This window comes from Siphateles boraxobius, unplaced genomic scaffold, assembly GCF_051911475.1.
Source record: "Siphateles boraxobius isolate OS27281-9 unplaced genomic scaffold, OSU_SipBor_1 130, whole genome shotgun sequence".
In the NCBI taxonomy this organism is placed as follows: domain Eukaryota; kingdom Metazoa; phylum Chordata; class Actinopteri; order Cypriniformes; family Leuciscidae; genus Siphateles; species Siphateles boraxobius.
Genome location: NW_027508734.1, coordinates 11,100,886 through 11,125,000, shown reverse-complemented (window position 1 = coordinate 11,125,000; position 24,115 = coordinate 11,100,886). Strand labels below are relative to the sequence as shown.

At 39.3% G+C, this 24,115-nt stretch overlaps 1 protein-coding gene across 1 annotated transcript in view; it reads left to right on the top strand.

Annotated features, from left to right (window-relative positions):
• The window catches only part of mpped2a (metallophosphoesterase domain containing 2a), a 63,413-nt gene extending 39,680 nt beyond the window's left edge, over positions 1–23,733 (top strand). The window contains exons 5-7 of the mRNA XM_077227904.1: positions 15,997–16,112; positions 17,035–17,148; positions 22,483–23,733. Of these exons, the coding sequence (XP_077084019.1) occupies positions 15,997–16,112; positions 17,035–17,148; positions 22,483–22,601 (349 nt within the window). The 3' untranslated portion in view covers positions 22,602–23,733. The remainder of the gene's footprint in view (positions 1–15,996; positions 16,113–17,034; positions 17,149–22,482) is intronic.
• The last annotated feature ends 382 nt before the right edge of the window (positions 23,734–24,115 follow it).

Sequence of the window (24,115 nt, the reverse complement as noted above, 5' to 3'; positions counted from 1 at the left end):
TCTCAAAAAATTAGCATATTGTGGTAAAGTTCATTATTTTCCATAATGTAATGATAAAAATTAAACTTTCATATATTTTTGATTCATTGCACACCAACTGAAATATTTCAGGTCTTTTATTGTTTTAATACTGATGATTTTGGCATACAGCTCATGAAAACCCAAAATTCCTTGATAAAACACACTGGACCAACACCAGCAGCTGACATGGCACCCCAGACCATCACTGACTGTGGGTACTTGACACTGGACTTCAGGAATTTTGGCATTTCCTTCTCCCCAGTCCTCCTCCAGACTCTGGCACCTTGATTTCCGAATGACATGCAAAATTTGCTTTCATCCGAAAAAAGTACTTTGGACCACTGAGCAACTGCACACGCCGGTGCACGGTGGCTCTGGATGTTTCTACTCCAGACTCAGTCCACTGCTTCCGCAGGTCCCCCAAGGTCTGGAATCGGTCCTTCTCCACAATCTTCCTCAGGGTCCGGTCACCTCTTCTCGTTGTGCAGCGTTTTTTTGCCACACTTTTTCCTTCCCACAGACTTCCCACTGAGGTGCCTTGATACAGCACTCTGGGAACAGCCTATTTGTTCAGAAATTTCTTTCTGTGTCTTACCCTCTTGCTTGTGGTTGTCAATGATGGCCTTCTGGACAGCAGTCAGGTCGGCAGTCGTACCCATGATTGCGGTTTTGAGTAATGAAACAGGCTGGGAGTTTTTAAAAGCCTCAGGAACTTTTGCAGGTGTTTAGAGTTAATTAGTTGATTCAGATGATTAGGTTAATAGCTTGTTTAGAGACCCTTTTCATGATATGCAAATTTTTTGAGATGGGAATTTTGGGTTTTCATGAGCTGTATACCAAAATCATCAGTATTAAGAACAATAAAACACCTGAAATATTTCAGTTGGTGTGCAATGAATCTAAAATATATGAAAGTTTAATTTTGATCATTACATTATGGAAAATAATGAACTTTATCACAATATGCTAATTTTTTGAGAAGGACCTGTATATAATGTTTTTGGACTTGGAAATACTGATTTACATTTATTTATCACAATAAGTTTTTTTTCTTTGCTTTTCGTAAGCATTTTATCTGAATGATGTAAGTGCAGAGCTGTTATTTTGTTGCTAAAAAATACTTTTTTTAAATAAGACTTTTAGCCAATCATATAGACTAATAATAACATAAAAATGTTTACAAATTAAAATTGTATATATGATTATAAGCAGGTGTTTTGCAGCCTTTCGAGTATTCATGTCTTCACTGTGTGAAGAATATGTAATATTAAATAACAGAAGTTTTTAAAATTCTGAAATATTTCTGCTTGTGTTTCACTTTGGTGTTCCTTCTGCTCGTGTTCATATCCACAAGACTCAGATGGGGGAAAAAAAACAACTGCCAGTTTATATGACATCCTGTCCATTGTAAGTGCCTATTCTCTCTGACCCTGCCAACACCCAATATAGAAAGGTTAAGACAATAGCCTTTATCACCGTGGCTCTCTTTCTGACTCACATGGGCATTTATTCACTTACCCCCTTTTCCTGTTGATCACTAAAACCGTAAGGTGCACGGCTCAGTGAATTGTATTGTGTGTGTCCCCGCATTGATTCTAATCTCTTCCCTCCCAACAGCCACTACTTCTAGCAGACTGAATGGAGATCTGTGTGAATAATGCTGCCTTCCTTAAAGTTACTACTTATGAGTTTAGAAGCGTGTTAAAGTGGTTTTGGTTGGAATAAAATGCGATTTCCATATTTCTTTCTTTCTTTCTCTTTTTCACTTCCTGATAAAGACTGGAAGCTTTTAGCTCTAGCTTTTAGCGTTAGTGCTAATACAGCAAAATGAAGAGGGAAAGATGCTCATTAGTAATTTAATTGATGCAATCTATTGTTGTATCCAAGTTACAATCTGCACATTAGTTTTGACGTGAAGTTAGGAGACGTGAAGTCGGAAACTTGCTTTAAGCCAAACTTTCCAAAGAGGATGCGTGTCATTTAAAGAATTTCGATTGAAGCAAATTGTTATCGATCAGTAAGTGTGTTATCGATTGTGAATGTTGAATATTTAGAGTTTTATGTACTGTTGATAAAGTATAATGATAAAGCATGTCAGAAGAACATATGATTCATTTAGCTGGATGTTTTATTATGAGACTTGTGCTACCAAACTAGGTTTCCCATCACTCTTTGTGGCTAAACAAGAATAATTTTGCACAGTTATGGCATCAATTGAACAACTAATGCACATCCTACGTCTATTTTACTCCAAAAACATCATAATTATGACCAATTTCAAGCATGATTTATTTATTGTCATGAAAGTCTAGATTTTCCTCTTGTATTTACGACACTCATGCATATATATGATTGAAGAGAACATGATTCTTTCTCTGGCTGAACATAGTATGCAAGATAATAATAATTAAATTCATAATGCATTTCAAATTGTATGTCATGAAGAATATACATACGTTTTAGGCGAATTTAATCTACAAAATTCATGAATGCCTGAATTATATATACAAGTAAAGCCATTCAAGCATTCTACCATTCAAGTTTGTGGTCGGCAAGATTTTTTTAAATGTTTTTGGAAATAAATTCTCTTGTGCTCATATGCTTTACTTGTTTAATCACAATACAGTAAAACAGTAATATTGTGTGAAATATTATTACAATTTTTTTAATATATTTAAAAATGTAATTTATTCTTTTGATGTTAAAGCTGCTGATTTTGTGCTCAAGACACATTTCTTATTATCGATGTTGAAAACAGTTGTACGGATCTTGTACGGATTTTTTGATAAAACCATGATAAAAAAAATTCTTCAGGATACTTTGATAAATATAAATATTTTGTAACATTGTAAATGTCTTTACTGTGACTTCTGTTCGATTTAATGCCTTCTTGCTGGAAAAAAAGTATGTTTGTGTCCCAAAATGACCCAAAACTTGAAATTTGAACAGTACATACATAGTTTTTGCAGCTAATATAACTATCCAATCTGGTCGCTCTGTTTGTCCCTTTGAGAATTTAAAAGTGCACTAGGTTGGTGTTATAAATAATGCTCCATTTATATTACAAAAGCACTTGAAGTTAAGCTAGTAGAATGAACATGGTCTCTTTTGTCTCTTGTCTTGTTCTCTCAGATTTGACTCTCAGCCCTGTGAACGTCCTCAGAAAAAAAAATATTCTAAGCTGTTTTTCAATAGTTTAGGTTTGTTTGCTTTTCATTTGTGGGTTTTTGAATCAGCTCTAAACTGTAAATCACGTTGGTATGTGTAAGGATGTACAGTACACAAGCTCAAGTTGATAAAGGAAAGCAGATGCCAAGACGCTAATTGGTACAGCCTGTGAGCCGCTCTCTTTCTCATCTTCCTCTGTAATCTTTTTTTCATCCACCTCTTTTTGATCTTTGGCTTACAGTAGGAGAATGAAAACAATGATTTCTATTGGGCTCTTTCCAAGTCTTCCCGAAACATTTGAAACGGTATACATTCAGCCCATAGGAAGGAGTAGGAGACCTTCACATGCTTCTGAAGATTTATGTTTAGCTCAGATTTAAGTTCTTATTTAAAACATTAGACTTTATATCCAAAACGCAATCCTTTTAGGTGCATTCTGATATTGCACATCTTTGTTATATCTCTCTTCTCTTTGAAGGTCAGGTGAATGTTTTTCTTTTGAATATTTTAAATGGGTACATAGAAAAGCATCTCTGGGAAATGCATCACACTTGAGCTTCATTGTAGAGAGAATCAGACAGTAGTTACTCTTCTTTAATGTTGTTTTATGTTGATTTAACATCAACAGTCCATAAAGTGGTGGTGTTGGCGCTGTGGATAAGACAAATGCCTTTGGTGTGAGAGACCCGGGTTCGAATCCACTGCAAGACACCAAAGTGTCCCTGAGCAAGACACTTAACCCCTAGTTGCTCCAGAGGCGTGCGACCTCTGAAAAATAGCAATTGTAAGTCGCTTTGGATAAAAGCGTTAGCTAAATTAATAAATGTGTAAAAAAAAAAAAGTAGTTTGGCCTAAGGTTGTAAGTTTCAACCCTGCAACGCATGAAACATCAATGTGCCATTGACCCATATGAGATTTAGTGGAAGATTTGAAGTGGTAATCTTGACTGTATGAAGGACATCATGAATTCTTTGAAGTATCAAGCCATTTTGGCAAAGATGGTGATGCCTTCGGTGCAGAGACTTTCCTGCAGGACAGCCATCCCAAAGTACAGATCCAAATCTACTTAAGCTTGGTTCAGGGATCAGTAGAATATTCTTAAGTGGTCTGCACGGTCTTCAGATTTAAGTCTTATTAAAAATATTTGGTGGAATTTGAAGAAAGAAACTGTAATGTGAAAACCGAAGATTATCAGTGATCTGGAGGCTTTTTCAAGTGAGGAATGGGCCAATATTGCAGTAGAGAGGTGACAGAAGCTTCTAAGCACTTACTGGCAGGGTTTATTAGAGGTTATAAAGAATAGAACATTCTGCACAAAATGTAACACTTGGGGGTTGAATAATTTTGAAGACGAAAGTTTAAAGACAATTTGATTTTTTTCCATTTCTCATCAACTTTGCTTTTTTCAGAATCACTTAAATGTATATTAATAAACTTTCTATAATAGTTTACTGATGCCTTTGTTGAATTGTTTTCTTGATCAACATGATCTTTCTTGATTTCAAGATGTCTTGCAGGTCAAGGGGGTTAAATAAAAAAATTAATTTGATTGCAACAGACATCTGTTGGTTGTGAAGGTGAAGCGAATATCGTTGATCATCTCCTAACAAGGCCACATATTAAGGCCTGGTTAGATTAGATGGTAAGGGAACAATTCCCGTTGGATGCAGGAGAAATGTGCAGGAATAAAGATCTGAGCAACTTTGACAAGAGCCAAATTGTTATGGCAAGGCGAGTAGGCGACGAGGTCAGAGTATCTCTGAAAAGGTAAGGCTTGTGGGTTAATGACGGCCGTGTACGTGTGCGGCGTTTACCAGGGGAAGTGATGGCACCGAGATCACTGTGAGACGACGACAAGCCAGTGGAGGAATGCAGAAGTCAGAGTGATGCTCTGGGCAATGTTCTGCTGGGAAAACCTGGTTCTATATTTGACACGTGCCACCTACCTAATCATTGTTGCAGAACAGGTACACCCCTTCATGACAATGGTGCTTCCTGGTGGCAGTGGCCTCTTCTTAAGCAAGATAGTGCACCTGCCACACTGCACACATTGTTCAAGAACAGTATTTTGTGGAATTTGGGTTCAAGGAGTTCAAGGTGTTGCCCTAGGTAGGATTGCACCAGCCGTTCGTAAGTTCTTTCTTAAATTGGAATGTAAAGTCCACACTAGAGGCTCAGTAACTACTAGCTAGTTTGTAACTAACTCTTTTCTTTATTCGGTTGCAGCATTTGTTCTTTAGACAGAACGTAGCTAGTAGTTCATAAGCTCTTCATAAAGTAATGTGTAATCGCATAATATGACCCATCGATTGATGTTGAAATTGAATTTCAGTTTATCCTTCATTCTAACTTATTTTGCCTCACCCACTAATGGTAAAAATAAATTTCCATTAAATTAAAAAAAACATTGAAATGACATTCATTGATTAGCCTATGACTGATTTTATTTGACATGAACAATATGGACCAATGAACAGCGGCGCGATGTAGGACAGATGTTCGTGTTGAAGAGCCACTAACAAAGTAACATAACATTCTCTCTCTTGAAATGTAAGTGAGTGTAAATGTGAGCATTATTATATGTCTAAAAAATGACAGTCTGTTGGGTAAAACAAGAGCTTGTTGATGCAGTTCAGTCAGTCGGCTATTTTATCCCAACTGTAACTCCTGATCGGAGGCTTCCGTAAATATTTAGTTTATACGTAGAGTTGCGCTTCAACTAAGTTTGATTGGACAATGCAAACATATTTAGTAGTGCGTAAGTTGTAACTTAGTGCCCATTTACGTCAAAACTAGGCTAAGTTGTAACTTGCGCACAGCTGGTGCAACCGACCCCTGGCCTCCAATTTCCCCAGATCTCAAACCAATTGAGCATCTTTGGGATGTGTTGGACCAACAAGTTTGATCCACAGCGGCTCCAGCTCGCAACCTACAGTACTTGAAAGTTTCTGCTGCTAACGTCTTGGTGCCAGATACCACAGGACACCTTCTGGGGTCTAGTGGAGTCCATGTCTCAGCAGGTCGGTGCTGTTTTGGCAGCACACGGAGTACCAACAGCATATTAGGCATAATGTTTTAGCTCATTTGGTGTAAATAACAAGCAATGGATTTCAGATCATGTGTCCTTTAACTGACATTGTGGCAATTTAAATGGTTGCCATAAAACAATTTCATAAAAGAAGCAAGACACTTGACCCCAAGGTTGCTCCAGGCTATGTGTCCTTGTAATGTAAGTATACTGTAGCTTAACTAAGCTAACATTTTCACATAATAAACTAAGCATGACCAGCATCAAGTTTTTGAAAACTTCATGATCTCCACCCTACTCCTTCACCATTTATCTATGGATCATGTATCGTAGGTCAGGTAACCTTACCGCACCTCTGGCCCTCCTTTAGTTAAACAGAGCGCAGTCCGGGGTCTCTGTGGGTCTTTTGTGTGTATGAAAAGACTTTAGTGTGTGAATAGGGTTGAGGTGGGTGAATAGGGCTAACTGTGTCTTTCCATCTGTCTATCAGATCGGGCTCTTATTACTCTTTGGCTTCCTGAAATGATCCATATTTCAAAGTCACATCGTCCTGCGTTGATGTGTGAATGCACAGGTCTTCATTTTCTTTTCCGCGAGGCTTTTTATACCTGCCAAGAGGGAAGAAAAGGAGCGAGAGGGAGGCATATGGGCTTGGAAAGAGCACACTTGCTCTTTGTTACGTGACCCGAAAAACATACAGTCTGTGTATTCACACGCACACACACGTTCTCTCTAGCACGTCTAGACATTTATCTACCCTGTGTGCTCTTGAACTGTTCTTTATATTTCGCAGCACAATATGTTTTCCCTCCTGGATGAACATTAATTACTTGAATAATTCTGCTCTACATTGTAAATCTTTTGTGTCCTTGTGAATATTGACGTAAGCCTCACTTAACACACTAAACCTGTCAAGAACAGGTCTGGATCATATTTTACCCCAAAATCAAAAATAATGTGTTATATTTTATAAAGAGCTATTAAGATTTTTTGCATTGTGACATTGTTTTTCTTGACAGTCAGTAATATTTTCCTCTCAAATTCTCATTACCGTAATGCAAAAAAAAAAAAAAATAAAAAAAAAAAAATATATATATATATATATATATATATATATTTATTCTTTTTGCATATATATAATGTGTTAATACTTAAATGGGGGAAAATATGATACATTTAATTAATAAAATATGTATAATGCATGGTAGTATTTGCTGACCTGCCTCTAATTTATGCTGATTTAAAAATAATTAGAATAATAAGAAAGTGCAGATTAATAATGTTAATGAGAAAGATTTTTGTTATTATTTTTATATTTAATTACACATTTTATGAGGCTCACTGAGATATTATTTACCGTTTGTGCTCTTGAATGGTTTTATATATTTTACACAGCACAAAATGGTTTCCCTGCTTAAAGATCATTAATTACTTCAATAATTCTGCTGTAGTTCGTAGACCTTTTTATCTCCTCTTGAGCTTTTTTCTTTTTTGGCATCTCTCTCCTCAGCTGTGGAGCTGATATGCATAGTGTGAAGTCATTTCCAGCCCTGTTGAGCTGGTTAAATATTTAATATGTGTCTGACACTTTCTCTGTAGAGGGTTCAGGTACTGAATCCCTCGGCTTTGACTTTTCTGTGCGTGTGCAAGACACACATGCACCGGAGCTCCCGGTTCCCGCAGAGACTGCTGAATATTTCACTGGTGCTGCGTGCCCTTTGATGCCTGCTTTAATCCTTCATGGCGCTCTGCAGGATGAGCTCCCGGGGGACGCGTGTGTGTGTGTTGTGTGTGCACGTCTGTTCCCGCACACACGTGTGTATGTGTCGGATGTGTTTTAATGAGCTGTATTTTTTGTGAAAACTACAGTTGGGTCATGTCTGATGCTGTTTTTTTCTTTCACCTCTTCCGAAAACCCACAACCGGTATTTTGAGAGTCAAAAATGCGGGCTTGTTTTCTTGCTCAGTTCCATTTCATTCCCCCCATAACCATGATTGTACCTTTCTTCCTTCAGTTTCCAAAATGTTGAGACATGTAGTCGACACTGTTATGCAAAACATGCTGAATTTGGAGATCATATTACAAAGACTGGGATTGCACCTGGTATTTACACCTGTCTTGGGTGATCCGATCACAAGTGGTCCGAACGAAAATACAGATGGGACCCAATGTGTCTTGAGTTCACTCAGAAGGTGGACAGGGTTTGTAAATAGACTCATTTTTATATGCACATTTTATTTATATAATCATGGCAAAACTATCTTTTTTTTGCCACACCTGCCAATGCCCAGTGACTTAAGAAAATTTAATGGCCATAAATATTTATTACCGGCCATTAAACTGATTTAGCAAAAACAGCAAGTTATGACATCATTTTAGATACTAGTGAAAATCACAATTCTATATTCCAATTTCGCAATTCTATATTCCAAAACCACAGCTAAAACTAGTAGCCTAACTAATATAAACTTAAAACATTACTAAAGAAAAGTAACCGTAGTTTTCAAGTAATAAATGTAAAATAACACTGGATACTGTATAAATGAAACATATATTAATTAATACTTAATAAAGTTAATCAGTCAAGAGCAGTGAGTGATTTATTTTTGTTGTCCTTTTTTTATTGATTGAAATTGAAAACAGACAGCAGAAATATATTATACTGCACGGATCCAATATACTGATACTGTACGCGATGTGTAATTATACTACACACTACCAACTGACGATTGACACCGTTTCATATACTCGTCAACGTCAATTTTTACTCGCATTTGTGCTTGGCGAGTGTTCATTTTAGGTCCTTATATCCATATATATTAGGAGTGTAACATCAGATGTGTGTGATTTAATGCGTTCAAGTTCTGTTTTCATTAGCACACAAACTGAATGTACACTTACCTGCAATTGTTACAAATTCACGCAAGTATTTCCATTTTGCATAAAGTATTACCCTAACAGTGCTAATAAACGGTATTTATTGTTTGAATTTTGAGATAAAATGGACATAATTTGAAAGCTGAGACTTTGTTTCATATCAAAAGCAACAAAGCTAAAAGCTTATTGCGATTTATTGGACAAACATTCATGATGAAACCTGAAAATTGACGCAGGGTCTGTGTTCAACTTTCTTTTCATAAATAAATAACTGCGTTATCTTGCCTATATGCTTGTCCTGTAAGTTTGTGAATAAAAATGAAAATGTGAACAAAAACAGAGCCTATTAAATGGCATGTTATCATTCAAATATGAAAATTAAAATGACAGGTAGATTATGATGGAATTTGCACGACCCTGAATGACGGACAATATGGAAGTCTAACGAGACCTCTGGCAAGCAAGTCTATTTTTAACTTCACAGACTTGAACGAGTGATACACGTGTGCGTCAAATAGACGGAGCCGATTCAAATGGGACTGGAATAATTCTAAGTTTAAGTCTAAAATATTTTTTTTGCATCCAAGTGCTCTCTCTCTCTATCTCTCTCTCTCTCTCTCTCTCTCTCTCTCTCTCTCTCTCTCTCTCTCTCTCTCTCTCAATTCAATTCAATTCAATTCAAAGGGGCTTTATTGGCATGAAAGTTTTTGAAACAATGTTGCCAAAGCATATACAAAATATACAAATAAAATATATATATATATATATATATATATATATATATACATATATATATATATATATATATATATATATATATATAAACATTTAACACAATGTTTGGATATATTTGTGTGTGTGTGTCGGTCACTCACTGCCCCTCAGGTTGTGGCATGTTTGTACATATTTGGCAGCAAGATAAGTTCTGTCTCCTTCTCCCAGGATAAAGTTTAATTTAGAAATTTCATTCAGGTCTTTGAAATTTGGGATTATATAGTTAAATTTGTTAAAGTAAAGGTTCCTTGTGTCTTTGAACGCTTTACATTGTAGGAGAAAGTGCATCTCTGTCTCAACCTCACCTGTCAAACAGTGATCACATGTTCTGTTTTCTTTTGGTTGCCATGATTTTTTGTGTCTTCCTGTTTCAATTGCCAATTTGTGATCACTGAGCCTGTACCTGGTTAGGATCTGTCTCTGCTTTCTATCTCTGACAGTAGAGAGATATTCTGCTAATTTATAATCTCTTTTTAGGGTCAGATAACATTCTAGTCTACTTTGGCTTTTAGTTTCTCTCTCTCTCTCTCTCTCTCTCTCTCTCTCTCTCTCTCTCTCTCTCTCTCTCTCTCTCTCTCTCTCTCTCTCTCTCTCTCTCTCTCTCTCTCTCTCTCTCTCTCTCTCTCTCTCTCTCTCTCTCTCTCTCTCTGAGGACCTCACCACATTCCTGCCCCACAGTTATGCAGCTATTTCACTCCTGTTGTCCTCCAGGACCTCTATAAACTCACTCGTTCCCTCGCCCTATACCCGTATCCATTCGTTACAATCCAGCACAGGTCATTATCAGTGTCCCAAACAGAGACAAACCCCCTTATAACCGCCCCCATCTCCTCCCCTAAGTTAACCTGCGAGTGGCCTTGGGCCGAGAGGTCATTAATCAGTGGTCGGGGCATTGGCTATGATTACGACTGGGACTGTGGGTGCTTGATAACCTAGAGATGAGCGCTCTGAAACAGGGCATTACACGTGTTTGGGGATAGATAAATATACTGTCCTGTGGCAGTCGGGTCGGCCCCCCTCGGGACAAATAAAACCCCTATTAACATCCAACCCTTCATTGCGTTTGACAGGCGAATCAATTAGGCCGGTGTTTGGGTGACCTGTGTGCTGCAGTGAGGGTGAGGTGAGGGAGCAGATGAATGGAGCGCTCACTGTAACTCTCTCCAGGGACTCCAGTGTGCTGGATCAATGTCACATGATGACCCGTCGTTCACTCCCTCACGCTGCCTACAGCTCTTCGTGCTTTTCACATTTTTCCTCTTGTCTTCTGTTTCCTTCCTGCCCTGTTTACTTACTTCCCTTTCCTCTTACTCTTTTCCCTCCTTCCTTCCTTTTCTGCTTCTTTATTGATTCCGTCCCTCCTTCCACGGTTCTTGTCCACTTTCTTGTCTATCCATCCTTTTTTCCTTCTTCCTTTTTTTACTTTTCCTTCCTTCATTTTTTCCTCCCTTTTCTTTTTTGTTCTTTCTCTTCTTCCTTCCATCCCTCCCCCCTTCCTTTTTTACTCTTCTTTCATTTTTTCTTATTTGTTCCTTTTTTCACTCATTCCTCCACTATATCTGCTACCTTTTTCTACCTTTTCTCCTTTTTCTCTCGTTCTTCTTTCTCTTTCCTCCTTTATTTCTCTTTCTTTCCTTCCTTACAACTCTTTTTTTCTTCTTTCCTACCTTTATTAGTGATGGGAAGTTCGGATCATTTTACTGACTCTCTCGTTCGATTTTGTTCATCAAAATAAACAAATCTTTATTCGAGTCGTTTCGTTCATTTAAGTGGCTTTAAATGTTATACTTTTAACAGCCAAATTCCCAGAACACATCCACCTACGCAATCTTGATCATATTCTGAATTAAGAAATCATTGTAAAACAGCCAAAGATAATTACTGGGAACATAAATATTGTCATTCATTTGTCACATGACAGACGCAATCAACAGATCATTCATGAATGAGCCGTCACTAACCTTTATTCCATTATTATAATTTTTTCCTTATACTTAACTTCCTTCTTTCTTTCCTTCCTTTATTTTTTTGTTTCTCAATTCATTTCTCCACTGTTCCTGACACTTCTTTCTTTCATTTCTTTTTTCCCTCCTTCTCTGTTTCCTTTTTTTCTTCCTTTTCCTCTTCCTCTTTCCCTCCTTCCTTCCTTTTCTGCTTCTTCAATGATTTCCGCCACCTTCCATCCTTTCTTTTTTCATTCTTTTTGGTTCTTTGTCTCTTATTTCTCATTACTTCCTGCTTTCCTTCCTCTCTTCATATCTTCCTTATTTCTTTTTGTTTTACTTCCTATGTCCTTCCTCCCCTACTTCCTTCCTTTATTTTTTCCTTCCTTGTTCCTTCCTTTATTCATTCCTCCACTTTTCCTGCCACCTATTCCACCTTCTGTCCTATAACCTTTCTTGACCTTTCTTCCTTTTCCTCGTGTCCTCTATCTATCCTTTTTCTACCTTTTCCCTAATGCCTTCCTTCCTTTCTTCCTACCTTCATTCTATCATTCATCTCTTTTTCTCTCATTCAGTTCATTCCTTCCTTCCTTTCCTCTTCTCCTCTTCCTTTAAGCCATTAAACTTTACTTCTCTCTCTCCTTCCTTTTCTCTACCTCCAATAGTTTTTCATCTCATTCTCTCTCACACATTCCTCTTTTTTTCTCCCCCATCCAACACTACCACAATTCCCTCCTCGATACTCTTCCATTGTTTGTCATCCAGAGCAGATTAATGGTGTCTCAGATGTATATCACACTTAGGTTTCAGATCTTATCGCAACACTTGACTCGGCCAAACAAAAGGCAAGTTTACCTGTGCAACGTGTGAATACACGCTCCCCCATTCACATCCAGGTCAATTAAATTTAGATCCTCTGGATAAAATCAGATTCTCTTACCAGTTAAAGACCCCTCTACCTGAACTCTACCCTTTCATAATCCACAACACGAACTAGTCATTCAGCTTTCTCTCATACTCAAAAGTCTAAACAGTATGCCTGAAGCTCATGGATGATCAGAGCATAAGGAGTTCACATCTCAGCATTGACAAAACCCTCAACTCTTTTTCATGTTCTGGCAGCAGACGTCGTTTAAATAGTGCTGTTGTTTAGGGCATGGTAGGGTCAGACCTCAAACCCTGGTGGGGTTTTTAATAGTGTAACCGGTTCAAGTGCAGAGCTCGCACTGAGTGTGGGTGGAGTGTTTGTGTTCATAAGCTCTACGGACTTTCCTTTGTAATGGTGGAGGAGGTAAACATTCAGGAACACTGTGATTTTCCTCCGTGGTGCTGTGGCGTGGGTCATAGGAGCGCTGTGTATTGAGAGTTCAATGTTATCTCGCCCCCCCCTCTCTCTCTCTCTCTCTCTGTTTGTTTTGTCTATTATATTTGCAGGCCTCTGACCTTTGCATTGCTCGGTGTGTAATGTCCTGCTGCCTGACAGCTGGAGCTAGTAATACTCCATCCGTTCCTCACACATGAAGAGAGAACAGAGGGGCTGTGTGTGTGATGATCGTACAAACCGTGGTCAGCAAAGAAGGCCAACTGAGGCCAAATGTTGATAAAGTATGGTTGGTACATTAATTGCCCTACAGTGTATTTATGCTATTAATTTTTTTCAATTTCAATCAAGACTTTCCTTTTAATATGGAAGTTATTCATTCTGATTTTATTCGCTTCTGTAAGGCAATTCAAGAGTCACACCTGTTTGAATATATTTGTTGTCAGTCCTGAAAAATAACTGTGTAAATGTAGCCTATTTCACAAGTAATATCAAATACCACAGGACAGTTGGTGTAAGTGTTATAGTGTTATTATCCGTTCTGAAGGAAGTTGTCTTTTTGTGCACATACATTAATTTGTTGTACTACAAACTCATTCTACAGTATCCTAATGATAATGAACTTTATTTCACTCTGTACTGAAATTTGAATTTTTTATTTATTTATTTTGTATTTATTTTTTATCTGTGTCATGAACCTCAGATTTGCTCAAAATTTGGTGTACTGGCATTATTAAATCTCTATTTTATTTTTTTTAACTTCAAATCTTCAGGAGCACAGTGAATAAAAAAAAATTCCCCATCATGTTACATCTTCGTCTGCATGTGTCAAAACTGCCCACAAGTTTCTTTTGACATTGTGCAGATGGTGGACCAGCGAGAGTGTTATCTAATCTGGTGCGTCGGTGTAGCCGGATGACACCCCATCCTCGGATCTCCCCCTCAAAGCAGACACACAAACGTACTCCTACTCTGTACAGTATAATAAGACCTATGTGCTTGGGTCCACTGAGGAAACAAGCTTTCCTTTATATGACCAGGATGTCATTAATCTTTATGGAGGTTAACAAATGCACTCGCATGGAAGGTGTATTTCATTCACGGAGACTAACAATGGGGCCATTGTGCAGTCTGATCTTCCAGCTTCTGTACCTTAACATTCCTACCATATACTACACGGTATGAATGAACATTGTGCTTTCTGGACAATATATTTATTTGAGAAGATTATGTGAAATATTCTCAGGTCATTGGATACAGGGTAGATTTATGTTATACGCTATCTTTGTTTCTCACTGTGCTCTTATTCCTCATCCTTTTTCTCGTTTTTAAAAGACAATATGGCTGGATTTTTATCACGAAAGCTCCATTTTGTGCCGCGTCTGTGACAAATTGCTGCCGCAGCACAGAATGGCCTGGTTCGCTATGAGTTATGTCAAGTCAGAGCTGTTTAAGAGTTGTACTTCCCCTAAGACACATTTCTGCTTATCCTCACCTTAGGGATGTAACGGAATACAGCCTTGTCAGCTTAACATGCTCATTTTCCTACACATTTTTTGACAATTTCATATAAATCTGTTCACCTCTGTGCAGACTTCAGTTCCTTGTTATAGAAACAACATCTTAAGACCTCTGTAAATTCTCTCTCCCATCCTCCATTTTTTTCTTCTTCCTGCAGATCGAGATTGAACGACTGCAGGAACAGTTTTATATGTGTCAGGTCTCCCCTCTGCCGACCACCGTTCGATAATCATTCGTCGCTGTCGCTGTGGCAGTCCCTGACTGTAACAAACCCTATTGACGTTTCTGAACCCTGATTCCCCCCCGGTCAAATTCAATACAGAAAAGATCTGTGGCTAAATGAGTCAAAAATAACCCTGTCTCACTCTCACTCTCTGTTGCTGTTTTGGAAAGAAGTGTCAACCTGTTTGAGAACAACAAGCATTGTAGATTTTGTATCTATATCTATGATAAATCTTTTTACATGATAGATCATTTTTATTTCTAGAAATCTACTTTGCATATATATATATATATATATGTATGTATGTATGTATGTATGTGTGTGTGTAGTTTTTATTTCTTTTTTTATTAAAATATATTTTCATTGAATACATAGATATTTTATTTGTTTCATTGAAATATTTCTCTCATTGCTCCACGTTTCTTTGTCGCTCTCACATGTAACTAACGTAAAACTGTCCTTCACACTGGTACCTTTACAAATATATCTAATATGGTATAAAAATACAGAGCGGTTTACTGTATCCATCATAGCTGCCTGCCCAAATATGCAGCACTATTACTATTAGGCTTTGCTAAAAGCTTTTTATCATGAAATGCGCCTTGTGCTGTCTGTAATTGTCTATTAAGGGTGCTAGTCTTCCTTTTCTGGTGATTTCCACAGACAGTAATCAGTCCTTTTCACCGGACCTGGGACAAATGGATGCTCAATTTATCATCACTATCAGACCCTCAGCTTGACACACACATATAGATGTATAAATACGCACACGTGTGCTCATTTTTCACATTATTTCATTTGGGTGTCGTACATGCATCAGCCCTGTGGCTTTATTTGAGCTATCAATCCATGGCAGTCATGGGAGAGGAGGCTGTTTGCTCTCCCAAAGCATTTGCATTTATTATGGCAGCCTGCAGTGAAGCCCTTCTCATTTCACACTTTGAAGCTTCCTCTAGGGATAGATGGGGGGTGAAAGAAGATCACTTTGACAGGTTGAGATTGTTTCTCCACATCTGCCGTCAGCTGTCATTTTAAACGGCGCATGTACGTCTCTGTCCCGCCGCGTGGACGGATGCATGTGTGGTGCTTATGAATGTGTTTTTCTCTCTCTGCCCACAGGACGCCGTGGTTTAATGGCTGGGGGTTTAACCTGCCCAGGGGACAGTCCCTGCTCGATAAGTGGAACCTCATCCCAGAGGGCATTGATATTCTCATGACCCATGGGCCGCCCCTCGGTGAGTTCAATTAACCAATCCTAATGGAGTTCCATCTAATTATTCAAAAGCTCTCGAAACATTTTTGGTTGTCATCCTTGTCGAGAAACCCGTCCATCACATGAAGTTATAGGAAAAGGAAAAAATGACATTTTGTACATATATGAAGTAAGATCTATCCTCGCATGAACGTTATTATCTTTTATTAAAACTAAAACCATAAAAAATGATATATTATAAATATATATTATACATATATAAAATATATATTTTTAATATTTGAAATAAAATATGTATTACCTGAAATAAAATAAAATATATGTAAACAATTTAGTTTGAGCTAGTTGTCAAGCCAATATTTACATTTAAAGTCACCATAAAAATCTAATTTGCTATTTGGCTATTGCAGTATTTGTTATAAATGATTTATTCCTGAACATTGTTCTTTTAATTTTATTTGTTTGCCCTTGTAATATATAATCAAAATAAATTCCCCTCCCTCTTACAGCAGAATCTCTTCTCTTCTCTGATGATGTATTTACTGGTGTGATGGCGGGACAACCTGTCACTCACATGAGATCGACCAATAGCAAACCAACTTTTCGTGTTCGACAAGTACTTTCGCTCTGATATACGTCGAAATAGTGAAGAAATAAATATCGCAACTTATGTTTCAAGTACTAAAATACTGTAATTAAGATTAAAAAAAGTATAGACAAATAAACTAATAAAAATGACAAAAACCAAACAAAATATTAACAAAAGCTATAATGATATAGAAATGATAGTAAAGTAAACTGCCTCAGAGATGTTTACTAACTTATTGTCTTTTTTTAAGCTTTAGGTTGAAAACCACTAATGATTGGACAGGAGTCACAATGTGAGTTGTTTTTCAGTGAAGATTAGAAACTGATTTACTGTGTGTGCGTCTGTGTGTGTGTAGGTTTTAGGGACTGGGTACCGAAGGAGCTGCAAAGAGTTGGGTGTGTTGAGCTGTTAAACACAGTCCAAAGGAGAGTCCGGCCCAAACTTCACGTCTTCGGAGGAATTCATGAAGGTGAGTAACCACAAAGACAAATTGGCACTGCCATAAAAAAGCAAAAAAAAGTGCTCTACAATGGTTTTAAACATCATTGAAGGGTGTTTTTTTTTACAAGGATTGAACTGGAGGCAATAGCAACGTGATGAAGGACGCCAAAGTTCAATCAATAATCAAAGTTATTAAAGGTGCAGTAAGCGATTTTTCTGAGAAACGCTTTTGAAAGTGGAATGGACCGAGTATCACAACACACTTGTAGCCAATCAGCAGCAGGGGGTGTGTCCACTCATGATGGGTGAGGATAATCGCTTTTAATAATAATCACAATACAGAGTATAGAAAAGAGGCCAAAAATATTGCAAACTGGCTTTATGTAGCAGTCAGAAGTTATTTGGGGGCGTTTTCACTTTTAGTTTGATTTGAGCATTTTAACATTGTCTCCTATAGTTCAGTTTGTGTAAGTATAAATGAGCGCTCAGATCCACACTTAAACAATCTGGATGAATTGAGGATGATCTTACTCACTTTTGGTCCCAGTGCAATCCTAGTAGACCAAAGAGCCAACCAGTATCCCTATATGATACCCATGAGCATGACCGATGGATCTTTGAATAGTCTGAAAAAGGCCTAAATATACTCTACTGTTAAAAGGTTTGAGGTAGGTTTTTTAATGTTTTTGAAGAAGTCTCTTATCCTCACCAAGGGTGCATTTATTTGATCAAAAATACAATAAAAAGTCATACTGTGAAGTATTACTACAATTTTAAAAACTTTTTTACTTGAATATATTGCAAAATGTAATTTATTCCTGTGAAGCAAAGCTGAATTTTTAGCATCATTACTCCAGTCTTCAGTGTCACATGATCCTTCAGAAATCATTTTAATATGATGATTTGCTGCTGAAGAAACATTTATTATTATTATTTTTATTATTATTAATGTTGAAAACAGTTATGCTGCTTAACATTTTTGTGGATACATATTTTTTCAGGATTCACTGATGAATAGAAAGTTCAAAAGTACAGCATTTATTTGAAAGAGAAAGCCTTTACTGTCAATTTTGATTAATTTAATGCAGCTCTGCTGAATAAACGTTTGAAGTTCTTTAAATGTAGTTTTAATCTTATTCCCAAATTGTGAATAGCCTCATTTAATACCCAAAAGTCAAATAAGCTTTTATGCAATAATGACTGATCAGCAAAAGTGAGAAATGCATTTCTGTCACGATCCACACACGGGAAACAGGGGTTAAATCCAAAAGCATTAGTTTTATTAGGAATAATCCAAAATCGTAAACCAGTCCAAAGCAAGGGTCAAAATCCAAAAGGCAATCCAACATGAACAGGAACAGGAACAAAACAAGAAGCAAGGAAACTGGATGACAGAAGTACCGTGATACATACAAGGACTCCGTGACACATACTGAAACAGACAGGGTTATATACACAGGGAATCGACAATGATAATGGGGAATGGGCTGAGTGCAATGATCAGTGATAAGGAACAGCTGAGTGCAATGATGAGACAAAGGATCGTGGGAAATGTAGTTCATAAGTGAAGGACACCGTGGGAAAGGAGGACATCTAGTGGACATCAGGGGAACACAAACCCAACACTGTGACATAACCCCCCCCCTCTACGGAGCGGCTACCAGACGCTCCACGACAACAACAAAAAACACAGAAAACACAACACAATACAAGAGGTTCAGGAGGGAGGTGGAACGGTGGAGGATCAGGGGGAGGGAAGGTGGGCCAGGTCCATGAAGGGAGACAGGAACAAGGGGTGAGGGTTTACCCGGGTTTGGACCAGGGAAAAACAAAAAATCTATCGGGCATCCAGGGGGAAACACAAAGTCCATCGGGAGGCCAGGGCGAAACACACAGTTCATCGGGAGGCCAGGGCGAGACGCAAAGTCCATCGGGCGGCCAGAGCGAAGAAGACCTCTCGGGGGACCAGGGCGGTGAGGATCCCTCGGGCGGCCAGGGCGGTGAAGACCCCTCGGGCGGCCAGGGCGGTTAAGACCCCTCGGGCGGCCAGGGCTGTGAAGACCCCTCAGGCGGCCAGGGCGGTGAAGACCCCTCGGGCGGCCAGGGCGGTGAAGACCTCTCGGGCGGCCAGGGCGGTGGAGACCCCTCGGGCGGCCAGGTCGGTGAAGACCCCTCGGGCGGCCAGGGCGGAGCAGACCCCTCGGGCGGCCAGGGCGGAGCAGACACCGGCTCAGGAACAGCAGACACCGACTCAGGAACAGCAGACACCGGCTTAGGTACAGCAGACACCGGCTCAGGTACAGCAGACACCGGCTCAGGTACAGCAGACACCGGCTCAGGTACAGCAGACACCGGCTCAGGAACAACAGACACCGGCTCAGACAGCGGCTACAGGTACAGACAGCGGCTACAACAGACACCGGCTCAGGAACAACAGACACCGACTCAGGTACAACAGACACCGGCTCAGGTACAACAGACACCGGCTCAGGTACAACAGACAGCGGCTCAGGTACAACAGACACCGGCTCAGGAACACACACCGTCTCAGGAACAGACACCGGCTCAGGAACAGACACAAGAACTGTAACAGTCACAAGAACAGACACAAACACAGAAACAAACACTGGCTCTGGCGCTGGAACAAGCACTGGCTCTGGAATAGACATTGGCTCCAGCTCTGGAACGGGCACTGGCTCTGCCTCCGGCTCTGGAACGGGCATTGGCTCTGCCTCCGGCTCTGGAACGGGCATTGGCTCTGCCTCCGGCTCTGGAACGGGCATTGGCTCTGCCTCCGGCTCTGTAATGGGCATTGGCTCTGCCTTCGGCTCTGGAACGGGCAATGGCTCTGCCTCCGGCTCTGGAATAGACACTGGCTCCGGCCCTGGAACAGACACTGGCTCCGGCCCTGGAACAGGAGACACTGGCTCCGGCTCTGAAACAGCAGACACGGGCATGTCCAGGATCCGAGCCAGACGCTCCAGATAGTCCAGGTCCATGAAGGAAGACGGCACTGGCTCTGCCTCTGGCTCTGGAACGGGTACTGGCTCTGCCTCCGGCTCTGGAACCGGCATTGGCTCTGCCTCCGGCTCTGGAACAGGCATTGGCTCTGCCTCCGGCTCTGGAACCGGCATTGGCTCTGCCTCCGGCTCTGGAACAGGAATTGGCTCTGCCTCCGGCTCTGGAACAGCAGACACTGGCTCCAGCTCTGGAACAGCAGACACGGGCATGTCCAGGATCCGAGCCAGACGCTCCAGATAGTCCAGGTCCATGAAGGCAGACGGCACTGGCTCTGCCTCCGGCTCTGGAACGGGTACTGGCTCTGCCTCCGGCTCTGGAACGAGCACTGGCCCTGCCTCCAGCTCTGGAACCGGCATTGGCTCTGCCTCCGGCTCTGGAACAGCAGACACTGGCTCCGGCTCTGGAACAGCAGACACGGGCATGTCCATGATCCGAGCCAGACGTTCCAGATAGTCCAGGTCCATGAAGGCAGACGGAACGTGAACAGTCTCTGACTGGGCAGACGGAACGTGAACACTCTCTGACTGCGCAGACGTGACGTGAACAGTCTCTGACTGGGCAGACAGAACGTGAACAGTCTCTGACTGGGCAGACGTGACATGAACAGTCTCTGACTGGGCAGATGGAACGTGAACAGTCTCTGACTTGGCAGACGTGACGTGAACAGTCTCTGAAAACACTGACAATTTTTCAACAGTTGAGAATACTATAGTATATCATGTTGTATTTGTAACTGAAATGGCTTGTTCCTTCTTTAGTGTATCAGAACAGCATTAGCCACGTCAGCACAAACATAAGCACTCGAGGATATAAATATATGTGGATATGGGTTGCATTTTCCAGGGAAGAGGGATCAGAGAGATCTGCCTTTGGGTTAAACTTGAGACTCTGTTCACCAGATGTGCTACATCCCTTCTCTTCCTCCCTCCCTCAAGCGTTTGAGACTTTTTATTATTATTATTATTATTTTAATTAAACATGTTTAAAAGAGAGAAGGGTCTCTGGGCCCATGGGCTAATTTAGACAAGTGCTCCACTCGAGGAAAGGCCTTGTACTGTTTATTGTGTTTACTCAATGTTTTGTATGCACAGACAATCTTTTCAGTCAGTGGGCAAACTCATGATTCCCTTTGTGAATATGAACTTTAGCCTTATCAGACTGTCAGTCCAAATCCGATTTTTGTGCTAATCCTATTGGTATCCAATCATATTTAGCAAGTGTGAACAGCAAAAATGCAAGTGGAAACCCCTTCACGTTGTTGTTTTTGTCATATACCTACAACATATACACACCATCATTGCCATAGAATCCAATGCAGTTTTTCCGGAAAACAAAAGGATATTACACAGTGTGGGCAGCCAATAATTTAGATCAGATTTGTAGCCTTGGTGAGCAAGGCTTCTTTCAATTTTTTTACAAATCTTACCAACCTCAAACTTTTAAACAGTAGTCTACATTATTTAGCAGATTCGTTTGTCCAGTGTAACTTAAAGGGACTATATGTAGAATTCAGAAACCCTTGGTACTAGTGACACCGTTGGCCGTTAAGTGAACTTATTGCTCATGCACACTTACGAACGTAGAAGAGACTGAATGTGATTCGGTGTACCGATATACTCACAACGATGTTCTTTTTCGTTCTTTGCTTAGAAGTGAAAAGAACTTGGAAATATCTTTGCAGAGATATACTGTTAACGAACATCCAGATATCGTCCACACTCCTGAGAGCAACATTAAGATGAATATGTAAATAACAATAACAAAATAAACACAACAAAAATGACAGCAGGGAGAAAACAGCAGTTAAGAAAGCTTCTGATCATACAATGTGGATGTTATACAAAGCTCTACAGTTCAGCGGCATAATGTTGATAGATGAGGTAATTAAAATGACACTGTTATGAGTATATGACATATTAACATTACAGTCAGGAAATCTCTTTCGGCATTATCCTGGACATTGTATAAGCTTTCGTTTCATGTGTCATAAAACGACATAGAACGTCATAATATGTTGAATGTGTCACATCCTTTTGATTTTCCCGGCAAAAACGTCCCGAATCCTTCACATAAAAATCAGTCTACAGGTTTTCATAGACAACCTAGGAAGACGGTGAAGGTTTCGTTTTTAAGTTTCGTAACAAGCTGTTTACACTTTGGCAAAAAAAAGCGATTAATAACACATGAAAATCCTTACATATAGCCCCTTTAAAAATTGGGGAGAACACCAGCAATTTGTGTTCAATGTAAGAAAAGTGTTCTTGTTTTGTTTAACACAAGTTAATTCATGGAAGAATTGTTCCTTTAAGTTTGGAATTTAAATGTTGACTCTTTTCTCTAGGTTACGGCATTATGACAGACGGGTACACGACATTCATCAACGCCTCTACCTGTACAGTCAGCTTTCAACCCACCAACCCTCCCATCGTGTTCGACCTCCCAAACCCCCCAAGCTCTTGAGACGCCTGTGCGCTATGCCATATTCTCCTTTTCTTTCCTTATATTTTCTAACTGTACTTTGAAAAAAAAATAATAGTTGAATGTTTCTTTTGGAAATCGCCAGTCTTTTGCTAAAAGATTCAGTGGAAGTTTCTGATGACGAACGGGATCATGCGGGGTGTTTTGCGTACAGAAGTGGTGAACAATCTTATGAAAAGTTCTGATTAAATCTGTAAGATAATAAGCTTTGTGAATTTGTAAAATTGTCTCTTTTTTTGTCAATATTCGAATTATGTTGGTATGCAATGCCATTGTTAATTTTGTATATTCTTTTTTCAGAATAATTAAGCTTTCTTTTAGCTGACAGGGATATAATGCCTTAAACTAGCTTTAAGTTCCCCCGGCTGGAGCCCCTTCTTTCTGCTAGCGAAGAGAAAGCGTCATATTTATTGTTTTTATCCAAAACTAAGGGGATTTTTTTTTGTTTGTTTTTTGCATTCAAAGAACACTTTCTTACAAGCGCAGAGAAGACATGGATGCATTTTAACTCATGTATATTCTGGAGCGCCTCATTCTGCATAGAAATGGGAAAATGTCTTAAAATATGAGTATATCTATATGTATGTGTGTAAACTGTAAAATCTCTAATTAAAATTGTGTTCGTTCTAAGCCTCTTGAAGAATATCATGTTGCCTGTAAGTGATGACTTAAATGTGCGTAAAGCGCACACATGCTCTTTTCTGTTTTCATGAAATGTTCCTACTTTACGGCGTATTGTTCCATACAATAAACAAGTACTCAAGTTAAAATTATTTTAATGTACAATCTCAAAGGTTGTTTTTTTTTTAACCTGCCGAAGCCAGGTTTAGTTGTCCTTTGATATCTTGCGTATAATAGTTTTTGTTTTTCTCTTTTTCTTTTTGTAATTTTGCACTGTGTAAATGCAGTCTTGCTAGCACAAAAAAATTGTTGCCAATAGTTGTTTCATCTCTTGCCACTGTAAATGCCTTTCTGCTTTTCTTTCAGTTACAGTTACAGTCTCATTCCTGGAAAGGTTTAGATACATTTTTTCTTCTTTTTTTTTCTTCAGGTTTCATTGTGATATATTTAGCTGCCTTTATATGCAAATAAAATTGCAAGATTTTTACTTCTACATGTTTTGTTTGGTTTATTCTAGCCTCAAGTCTGGCTTTGTGCAATCAATGTCTACAAGTTTTTACTATTTCAAATTAAAACAAAAATTGTGCCTTGTTTTCAAAGGTAGGTTTACGCAACAATGATGTTCTAAAAACAGAAACCTTTTTACTTTGCATTTTTGCATACAGACGACAAAGTAGTCAAAAAGATCCCTGTTCACACGGATCCACGAAACCGACTAAAAACGCTGTATTATTCAAGCCAGTAGTTGGCGATGTCACTTTGTAAACAAACACTACGCGCCTATAGTCACTGAACACATGATGCACATGAAATCATCGTTTTCACAAATTCGCATTATTGTAGTTTACACGGAGACGATAACGGTATAGTTTTCA